Source organism: Hydra vulgaris, chromosome 12 (genome assembly GCF_038396675.1).
Source record: "Hydra vulgaris chromosome 12, alternate assembly HydraT2T_AEP".
Classification (NCBI taxonomy): Eukaryota; Metazoa; Cnidaria; class Hydrozoa; order Anthoathecata; family Hydridae; genus Hydra; species Hydra vulgaris.
This window is the reverse complement of record NC_088931.1, coordinates 18,033,490-18,045,000: the sequence shown is the minus strand read 5'-3', so window position 1 is coordinate 18,045,000 and position 11,511 is coordinate 18,033,490. Positions and strand designations below refer to the sequence as shown.

The window sequence follows — 11,511 nt, the reverse complement described above, 5'->3', positions numbered from 1 at the left end:
TTTAAATTTCTTTTTTTAGATTTTTGCAGGCTTTACTTGACTTTCATTTTCTGGTACCTGTATTGTGACAGATTTTAAAAAGAACTTAACCGATGTTAATGCGGTCTTTAAGTCGTTAACAATAAGCAATGACATTGCTGATAGGGAGTCAAAGTTAAAATATTATTTATAGATAAATTTGTATTTAATTTTTTAGATAATATATCAAGTTATTAATGTGTTTTTGTTATTAATGATTTAATTACTCATAACCCGTATTAGGGGTTGCTTACTGCTAGTTTTTTTATTATTCTTATTGTTGTAAATTTCTACTGTTATTATTATAATTGTAGTTGTTATTGTTATTACAACTGTTATTATTATAATGATTATTACTGTATTATCACACAGGTCAAAAAAAAAAGCAAATAATTAGTTTTTTGTATAGCATTTCTCATTTTGATTCCAAATATGCAACTCATTATTCACCATCACGTTAAGTTGTAAAGATAGTTGTAAACATTTATAACATTTGCACTTTCAAAGTGCAAAAGCGAATTTAAAAATCGCGAATTTAAAAATCATATTGCTGGGCCGGTAATGGTACCAACTGTTAGCCAACTAATTCATTACTGTTGGGCTGTTAATAGTACCAACAGTTTATAAAACAATTGGCCAAGTGTTGGTAAAAGCGCTACGTTTTTTTCACCAACTAAATAGCCGACTGTTGGCCCAAGTGTAGCTAATAGTTGGTTATTAGGATCGGGCCGACTACTTACCAACTGTGTATTGTTTACTGGGTTAAGTTCTAATATTATTCCATTTTTGTTAACTCTATGTCATATAAAATTATAGTTCGTTCTTGATAAATTTAATTTAATTTTCAAAACATATATGTTTTCTTGAAAATATTTTCAAAAAATACAATAGAAGTTTCTAAGAAAATGATTTTTTTTTTTAATATTTGTTATAATACAACAAAAATATTGATTGCTATGTATGTGATTCCATGAAAACCATAGTGATATTATTGTTATTTAAAGTTGTTTCTAAACCCAGAACATACTGTGTCATTCCATTGTGAAAAGCTCTAGAATATATGACAGCAGTTCTGTTTCATAAATAAGTTTATTATTTAAGTAGTTCTTAATTAATTGTAGTTATGTTTTAATCGCTTTTTTAATGAATATTTTAAGGAAGTATATATTGTAAATTTTTTAAAGTAATTTAATTTGAAGGAAAAGAAGCATCTTAATTTTACATCGTTTTGATTGTAAGAAAACTGCAAGCTGACTTGACCATAGAACCAAAGTTTGGAAAGGATTCAAAATTAGAAGGCACGTAAGTAAGTAAAGAGTCAAAGTTATTATTAAAAGCAAGAATAAAACTAAAAATTGTTTGCGTAGTATTAATTCAAATATATTACAAAAAATTGCATGTACAAACAGAAAAAATTTCAGATTGAAAACTTTCTAGAAGATTAGAGCAATCTTAAAAAGCCAATACAGAGAATAATTCAGAAAATGAACTATTAGATCATAACCTAGCTAGCACACATTCGTTGATAAAACGTTAGAACAAGGTTGTGCGTTGCGTTGGCCCAACACCGACCGCCAACGTTGTTTTTATATCACTTAGGTTACAAAGGCGACGTCACCAACAACCAAAAAACAATGTTGGTTCAACATTGTATTTAAGTCGGCATTGCGTAATGTTTTGCGTTGATTCAACGTTGTATTTTACGTTGGCACAACGTTGTATTTTACGTTAACAAAACGGTGTATTTTAAGTTGATTCAACGTTGTATTTTACGTTTGCACAACTTTATATTTACCTTTTATCGCAATTAAATTTATTTGTTTTATGTCAAGCATAACATCTTAACATAGAATATTAAATAATTATACGCATATATAATTGTATATATGTACCTATACATATATATTTTCGCCACTTTGATGATGAATTTACATTGCTTATGACATATGTTTGAAATGAGTTGAAGGCATCTGATTAAAAAGACATCTGATTAAAAAGGCACCATTTATGTTGGTTTTATTTGTTGCTTGATATTTCATCAAAAAAAAGAAAAATATATTAGCAAAATACATTTCCATAATCAACTGAAATATTTGAATGAAAAATAATTCTCATAAATTATACAAATGTATATTTGTATATCTGTCTTTTTTCGATGCAAGCGCAACGTTGACCCACTGTATAAAATTCCACGTTGTTCCAATGTATACGGATCAACGTTGATCCGTATACATTGGAACAACGTGGAACAACGTTAATGTATATACTGTGCCAGCTGTTTTTAGTTGCGTCGGTATTAATTTTATCATTAAACAAATGACATTAAACCAACGTTGGTTTCGCATTGGAAAAAACAGCCAACGTTTGCGACGGTTTTACCTACGTTGGCCCAACGTAAGTCTGTTCGGTGGGTAATAACAACATGATTAAAAATAGTCATCAAAATTACATTGGTCCAACGTATGATTAACGTTGGATTATATGCATTGGATCAACGTTGATCCATATACATTGGAATAACGTTGGATTTTGTACAGTGGATCAACGTTGTGCTTGCATCGAGAAAAGGCATATAAACAAATATATATTTGTATAATTTAGAAGAACTACTTTTCATCCAAGTAAATTAGTTGATTATGAAAATATATTTTCGAAATATATTTTTCTCTTTCTTTCATAACAATATATTAAGCAACAGGTAAAACATATATAAATAATGCCTCTTTAATCATATGTTCTTCAGTTTTGTTTTATTTTTGAATGTTAAATCACTTCTTCTAGGCCAAAAAGACCGCTGCAGACGAGGAGGTTACTTAATCACGGTTATAACCCTCTCTCAACTCATAACTCAAAACACGAACTTTGACGAACAAGGTTCGTCGTAAAATTCAACGTTGAATCAATGTAAAATATTACACAATGTCGATTTAAATTACAACGTTGGGCCAACGTCGTTTTTTGGTTGTTGTCGACGTCGCATTCGTAACCGAAATGATATAAAAACGTTGGTGGTCTATGTTGGGCCAACGCAACGCAAAACATTGTTCTAACGTTTTATCAACGTAAGTAAAATAATTCAAAAGATAAACTATCAGATCAAAACAAGAGAGAATAATAAGAGAACATACAAAAAATAATTCAGAAAATGAATTATCAGATCATAACAGTTTAATAAAGAATCAAGATGAAAATTTTATAGAGGGTAAAGATAAACTAAATATTAAAGCTGATCTGTTCGATATTAAAAATGCAGATAAAGCTAACGGCAGATGCATCAGATTAAACGATAAGCGAGGCTGAAACAACTTATGAAGTTAATGCTTCTGAATTGGTAGGCGAATTTAATGTTATGGTAGATTAAGCACATAAAGGTGATGTTAGCAAAATGAAAAAAGATGCTGACAAAATGTAAGTTGATGCTAATGATAAAATTTAATTAAAGCCACTAAATGCAAAAAACTATACTTAAAAGCAACCAGCTAAGATAACACAAAACAACCATTTTTGCAACCAAGTGTTTGAGAACAGTAAATTCCTCTAAAATAACTTGATTGCTGTGTGTAAGATACTTAAGGATCAAGGAGGAGTGTATTTCCTTTGTAGAAAGCTCAAGCATATTGTATTTGTTAATTAATATAATTGTAGCTATGTTTTAATTGGTTTTCTAATTCAAATTTGAGGGGCATTTTTTATTAAAGAAAAGTTAATGTAATAATGTGTAAAAAACAGAAATTATTTATCAATTCAATTTTAATTTTATTGAAAGTATTGTTCTACTTGTTCTCTTTGTTTCTTCATTTTTCAACATCTTGAAAAAAAGATGTCTTGTTTTTCAACAAAGATCTTGAAAAGACGCAGCAGAAGATAAAGATGTCTTGTTTTTCAACAAAGATCTTGAAAAGACGCAGCAGAAGATAAAGATGTCTTGTTTTTCAACAAAGATCTTGAAAAGACGCAGCAGAAGATAAAGATGTTTTGTTTTTCAACAAAGATCTTGAAAAGACGCAGCAGAAGATAAAGATGTTTTGTTTTTCAACAAAGATCTTGAAAAGACGCAGCAGAAGACAAAGATGTCTTGTTTTTCAACAAAGATCTTGAAAAGACGCAGCAGAAGATAAAGATGTCTTGTTTTTCAACAAAGATCTTGAAAAGACGCAGCAGAAGATAAAGATGTTTTATTTTTAATAAGATAGAATAAAATATTTAGACAAATTAAGCACTTCTGTCTTTTGAATAATTATCAATCTATAGGGAAACTGTAAGTTCAATATCTAAATTTTGAAATGATAAATGTAATTCGTAATTCAATTTTAACTTTTTATTTTTTTGGTTTCAGCTAATGAGATGTTTAAAGTTTAAAGATGCTTAATGTTTAAAGTTGTCAGGTGGTAATGTCTTGCATTTATTTGCTACAAACCCCAACCTCTGCACTCAACTTGCAATAAGACCACTAAAAGTCTTTTCAAAGGAATAATTTTATATTTTAAAGCTGAGCAAAAGTATGATAAATTTCTAATATCATTTTTAAAACATTTTCTATTCAAAGTAATGGCTATTTGATGTTTTTCATTAGAGTTGTAAGGGAGTCATAAACTATACATTGTCATAACTACTATCTTAACGACAATAAAAATTTTGATTGAACCTGAAATGCAACAACGAAGTTCAAGTTTTTTTTTAATTTTTGTCTTGAAAGAACTGTAGAGGTTGTAATCTTAGTTAGAGGTTGTTAGGGGTAATGTCAGGGGTAGGTTACTTGCAAAGACCGAAATATGTATTTTTAAAACCTCATTTGACACTATTATAAAAAGTTTATGTTTGTCTGGAAACAATTTTTTAGAAAACCTAAATAACCTTTTGCAGATTTTAAAAAGCAAACTTCAAACATTATACTTAAAATTATACTAATGCCAAATAAAAATTCTTTTCAAAAAATTACAGTTTCTTACAAAAGTTTTGTGATTTATTTGTTCCAAGGCTTCAATTATCCTAATCTTTTACAAAACTTATTTGACATTAGTATAGATATATAGATACTTGGATAATCTTTGAGATCTCAAAGCTAAAAATTATCTCAAAACTAAAAATTATCTCACCCAGTGGGCACGCGTCGTCCGGGGACGTCTCCTGGACGACGCATGCCCACTAGGTAAAGCTAATATATATATATATATATATATATATATATATATATATATATATATATATATATATATATATATATATATATAATATTATTATTATTAAACTTAATATAAAAAATAACAATATATACGACAGCGCATTATAAAAAGTCAAAAATAGTGCTGCCAATAAAAAAAAAATGTAAAATTATTTATTTAAAAGTGTTTAATGTTATTATACTACTTTTAATATTAGTAAAATAATATTAAAATCTTTTTAATAAATAAATTTACTTTTTTTTTTTTATTTACAGCAATATTTGTGACTTTTTATAATGTTATAATCTTATAATGTTATGATTTTAATATAATTTTACTGTACCAGGCAGAAGACAATAATCGTCTTCTACCTGCCTACATCCTAATTGAAAAGTGTCATAAATAGTTAATTATGATGATTATGAAAATACAAATAAAAATATAAAAACTTAGTGAAGCTATATGAAGTAAAAGTTGGCTCTTGATATTAAGATAATTTTGTTTCTGCAGGTTTTCTGTATTCTTTTAAAAGTACCAGAAACCAAATGATCTTAATATCAAGAGCCAACTTTTACTTCATATAGCTTCACTAATTTTAAAAATAGAATCAGGTGTAATGATACTTAAATGTAATTACCATTGATTACCACAAAATACTGTTATGCGTTTACTTTTCTAACTTTATCTATACAAAATAATACAAAATTATGCACAGAAATATACATTTTAACTCTAAACTAATAAAAAGATTTTTGGCATCTTTAAATCAAAATCTAGTCTTTAAGTAGTTAAGTAGTTTTAGTTAAGTAGTTTTATATATGGATTTAATGTTAAAAGTGTTTTTTGTAAGTAAACCTTTGATGCTTTATTTTTCTTATATGCATTCTTTTTCTAAGTCTTAAAACTTTTTATGAGACTCTTTTTAAGAAGTCTTTACTTCTTGCAAATTTGCTGTCTTATCAAGTTTAATATAATATAACAAAAAACATTTTGATAATAAAAAACCTCCCGTTTATTTTACAACTTAATTGAATGAAATTGATATTTTTACATAATAAAGAAGAGGCCAGTTGTAAATCAATTCTTATCGAGTATGGATGACCTACGTGGCAGAGCGAAATTCCAGAGCGTAAAAGGAATCAAGAATGCAACAAACAAATTATAAAATAAAGTTTTTGGTAAACAAAATGCTTAACTCTAAGCCAGACAACTTTGAAGGCAGTATATTAAAACTGTTAGGAGATGGTCTTGTTTACCTTTTTGGCGGCTGAAACATTTTCTTGTTTTTGTCTACTTTAAAAAATCCGATGTTATCAAAATGTACTCAGCGTAGTTCAGGGGCGGATCCAGCATTTTTTGGTCTTGGCTAACTTTCAGGCATGGAGCAAACTCGAAACATTTATAAGTTTATACTTATGTCAAATAAGGATGCTTTGCAAAAAATTGCGATGATTGGAGCCTGGGAACAAAAAAACCCAAAAATTTTTGTCCCCTGCCCCAAACGTGAGAGCAACAAGTTGATAAAATGTTTTTTGTAATACTCTTAAATATACTTGTATTCATCGATAAATTTTAAATTTCATAGTAAAATATTTCAGTGTTCAAAAATTATGACCATATAAAGTTTGAGCCCCCCTCAATTTGAAGAGGTTACAAATTTTATGTGGTCACAATTTTTGAACGCTGTGAGATTATACTATGAAACCTAAATTTTATTGATAAATGTAAGTCTATTTAAGAATAGTACAAAAAACATTTTATCAACTTGCTGCTCTCACGTTTGGGGCAAGGGGCGAAAATTTTGGGACTTATTTATTCCCAGGCTCCAACCATCGCAACTTTTTGCGAAGCATCCTTATTAACATAAGTATAAACTTATAAATGTTTGGAGTTTGCTCCATGTCTGGAAGTTAGCTATCTCAAAGACCAAAAAATGCTGGATTCGCCCCTGGCGTAGTTAAGGAGAGATTTTTAAAAATATATATTTTTCTGAATCTAATATATATATTTTTAACCTTCAATTTTTTGTGTTTTCCTTTCTTTTTTGACTATAACTGTTATATATTATTAAAAAGTAGAATTTAAGTTCTTCTTTTATAATAATTATTTTTTTATTAATTTTTTTTTAATCCAACTATTAAACAAAATAAAACTATAATACATAAAACTCGATAGAACAGCTTTTATAAAACAGTTGAAACAAATGTGTTATATAAAAAAAAATAAAAAGTTTCTTCATTTCCAGTATTAAAATATTTTAAAAATATTTAAGCTCTAAACCTCATATATTACCTTTCCCGTAAACAGTAAAAACGGTAAAATCGAAACTTTGTCAAAAGTTTTCACTTCAGACAATTTACTTCCTTAATCTCTTTATAGTCGTTTAAATTCATAACTAAAAAAAACGTTTCACTTTTTATATAACTCTTGCCCCATAGTAATTAACTAAACCTTGAAACTCCTAGAAATTAAAATCACTAAACATTTATAAACAAAATAAAACAATGAGTTTCATGATTTTTTTTAAAAAATGAACCAATCAGAAAGCTCAAAAAAGAAGAGGGTATTTTTTGAAAACGAAAGAGCCTAAACGCAATATTTTTTTTTAGATCTCTCCTTAACTACGCTGAGTAGATACTTAGACCAATGTAACAATTCTAAATTTGAAGCGCAAAAACGATATCATACATATATCAGTTATAATTATAAACTAAAAAAATTTTTGAAGCCATAAAACTATTTTTTGATAACTAAATAAATAAAACAAGGTACATTAAAAATATTTATATCAGTTTCTTACGCATATTTAAATAATTAATTTAAAAGAATTTTTTACAAAAACATGAAATATAACTTCGCATCATAACTTAAATATTTAACTAACGTACAACTACAGCTAATCTGATAAAAACTCATAATATCCGATCTAAATTAAAATTCAGATAATAATATCCTTACGAATATATCAAGTTATTAAAATGTAAATTTTATTTATTGCTTATCGAATATATTTTTACGTAAATCTATATAACGGCGGTATAATATTTTCTCAAAGTTACATAAAATTGATTTGAAATCATTTCAATAAACTATTATTCGAATTTATATCATACTATTATTTTAAAAAAACTTAATATAAAATTTCAAGTTCACTTTGGTTATCATTATTAAAAGTCTTGTTCTGGACTGTATTAAAGATAAAAATTTAGTGCTTGTGTAAAAGCCCAAGAAGGATTAAATTAAGACTACGCAGATAAAACTTTGGAAGAAATAAAAAATTCTCTGAGATAAGACAAATAGTACAAAACTAAACTTATTATTCAATAAGGAAAAATCCACTCACCTGCAACTTTACTATTTAGCAAAACGGTAAAAAAACAAATAAACAAACTTATAAATCTCCACATTTTTAATCAAAAATTTGAACCCATTTAACTACATTTAACAAATTTGAACCCACGAAAGAACATTAGCTGAATATATAGATAATCATTTTTGTTGTTGTTGTTGTTTGATAAATGCTTCCGCGTGTCATACTACGATCTGCTTGCTATTGGTTACGTAAGAAATGCTAAATACAAGGGAATATGACAATTAAAAATATTTTACAAAGATTAGGTACCTTAGTTCTTTTCAATCCTTCCAGGAAAGCCACAAATTTAATCGCTTTTAAAAGTAATAACAAATAAATATTTAATACGAAGCTTTTGTTTATACGCATTTTTTAATTTATAAACTTCAAATTAATAAAATTCTTTCTTGCAAGTTTTTAAGTTAAAAACAATGTTCTTGTTCAAGTTGGTTAAATATTTCGTCGATAGTTATAATGTCTTGATTGATTAGAAAAATTTTCGATTCTTTGAATATCGAAACATTAATCTTCCGAGCATGTGCACAGATCAGAATATGTACTTCCAACTGCTAAATAAAGATTTGCTACTTTCACATCCATCGTATTCGACTATCATCTTTACATTAAATTCTGTTTTTCCTTTTTTTTTTGAAAAAAGACCTTTATTTTTTAACTCTTGAAAGTCTAAATTAAAAACAAACATTGATTGAAGAGTTTCTCTCGATTCTTTTCCCATTTGTAGATTGACTATACTAATTAAATAGGTATACTAATATGGTTAACTTTTGCAACCTTATTATTAAGCCTAGTTCCGTTTTAAGTCAAAACGGACTAAACATTATAAGTATAATATAAAAGTGTTAATATGTACAATAATAGTGTTTTTTTAATTGAGTATTGCATTATTATTATTGCCAACAAATCCAAACTTTGTCTTTAAATTAGTAAATAATTACTGTTTATATTTTCTAAATGTTCCCCAAACTATTTTTTAGTTTGTATATCAACAGTCTTAAAAGGTCAAGAAAATTCTTAAAAGATCAGGAAAAGTCTTGAAAGATCAGGAAAAGTCTGTTAAGCATATGAAGAGCACAGTCTATAAATTGAGCTGTTTCTATAGTAACTATATTGAAAAAATTATCCTCGCAAAAAAATTATCCTTTTTAGAAAAAAGAACAGAACTAATATCCGATGTAGACCTATCTTGATATCTTGTTGATTAATACGCCAACTTATCTTGTTGATTATTACGCGTAACTTACGGATCAAGGATTTTTTAGATAAAATATATAAAATATTTTTTATATTTTTCTCAACTAGACTTATATTCATCGATAAATATTAAGTTTCGTAATGTTATCTCCAGGCGTTCAAAACTTATGACCATATAAATTTGTTACCCCCTCAAATTCAGGGGGTTTACAATATAAGTCTTGTTGAGAGTAGCACAAAAAATATTTTATTAACTTATTGCCCCTCACGTTGGGGGATGAAGTTAAAGGGCTTTTTTATTCACAGTTTTCAATCATTGCAATTTTTTGCAAAGCATCATTATTTGACATGTGAACATACATGTTTAGAGTTTGCTCCATGTCTGGAAGTTAATCTTAAACACCACAATATCCTGAATCCGTCACTGATAACTTGGTTAAACTAATAATTTCAAGCTCAAAAACTTATTCAAAACATCATAAAGGTCTTCAGTTGTTGTTGTTGTTTACGTCCGATACCATCAAGGTTTTTTTTAAACGAAATCATATCTTGCCTTTTTTCTGATGAATTAATGACTTTAGATAAGCTAAAAAAATTTAGTAAGAAAAAAGTTAAGGGGTTGTTCATAAATTACTTTACGCAGTTTTGATATTTCTCCCACCCACTCCCCCCGGTAACGCATCTTAACAGTTTATTGACCCCGTCCCCCCCTCCCCCAATATTACGAAATAACTTTGTGCCTCCCTAAAAAATATTTTCTAAACAATTTTAAATAAAATAATGTCGTTAATTTTCTGCGCTTCTTTGAGTTAATTAGTACTTTTCAGTCTGTTTAATGTTTTTTTCCACACCAATAGTCCCGTGTAATTGTATAAATTAACATCGCTATTTTTTTTTAGTTAAGTCGCAAAGGGTTTTTTTTTATTTCTTTATTATTTCAGTTTACAAAGTCAGTCGTTATACAATAGAATAAACTATTAAAATATAAATATAAACTAGGTTTCCGAAAGAAGATCACAAGGATCTTGTCATCGGGACCTTATAAAATATAATAAAATATATAGTTTTTTACATCTTTTTTAATATTTTTTATTTACAATAATTGTGAAGTGCAAGGTATTATGAAGAATACATATATATTAATCTTTTACACGAGTTAAACTGTAAATAATATAAACTAGCAAAATATGGTAAACAATATAAAATACAAAACGTAAGAAAAACAAGTTTATTCCACAGGTATGGCGCACAATAGGCAAGAGAGAATTGATTAAAATTTGTGTGAGAAAAAAGGTTTTTCTAAAAAATTTATGTTTCTAAGTTCGTATTTGTTGGTTGGTTTTAAATTAAAGAGATCTTTAAAGACTGGAGGAGATAGATTGTTTTTCCACATATAAACAAAACATTTTCAAGACGTTGAGTTCATATATATTTAAAATTCTCATTTCAATAAAGTAAGGTTTACAATGAGAAAAACGATCAGCAAAGTTAATTATGCAAATTGCCCATTTCTGACAGCGATAAAGACGTTGTAGTTTACCTTTTTCAGTACTTCCCCAGGCAATATTTGCATAGTTTAAGTAACAATGAATAAATGAGAAATAGAGTTGTCTTAAATTTATCTTATTGAGATAATTTCGTGCTTTGTATAAAACTCCAATGTTTATAGAGACTTTAAAGCATATATAGTTAATGTGTTGATTCCAAGTAATGTTCTCATCGAGATAAACACCTAGAAATTTGGTGACGGGATCTCTTTTAATTTCA

The 11,511-nt window shown here is 27.6% G+C and overlaps 1 protein-coding gene across 1 annotated transcript in view; it reads right to left on the bottom strand.

Annotated features, from left to right (window-relative positions):
• Positions 1-8,765, bottom strand: part of LOC100200794 (adhesion G-protein coupled receptor G2) — a 56,254-nt gene extending 47,489 nt beyond the window's left edge. The window contains exon 1 of the mRNA XM_065812412.1: positions 8,524-8,765. Coding sequence (XP_065668484.1) covers positions 8,524-8,587 — 64 coding nt within the window. The 5' untranslated portion in view covers positions 8,588-8,765. The remainder of the gene's footprint in view (positions 1-8,523) is intronic.
• Positions 8,766-11,511: the final 2,746 nt, after the last annotated feature.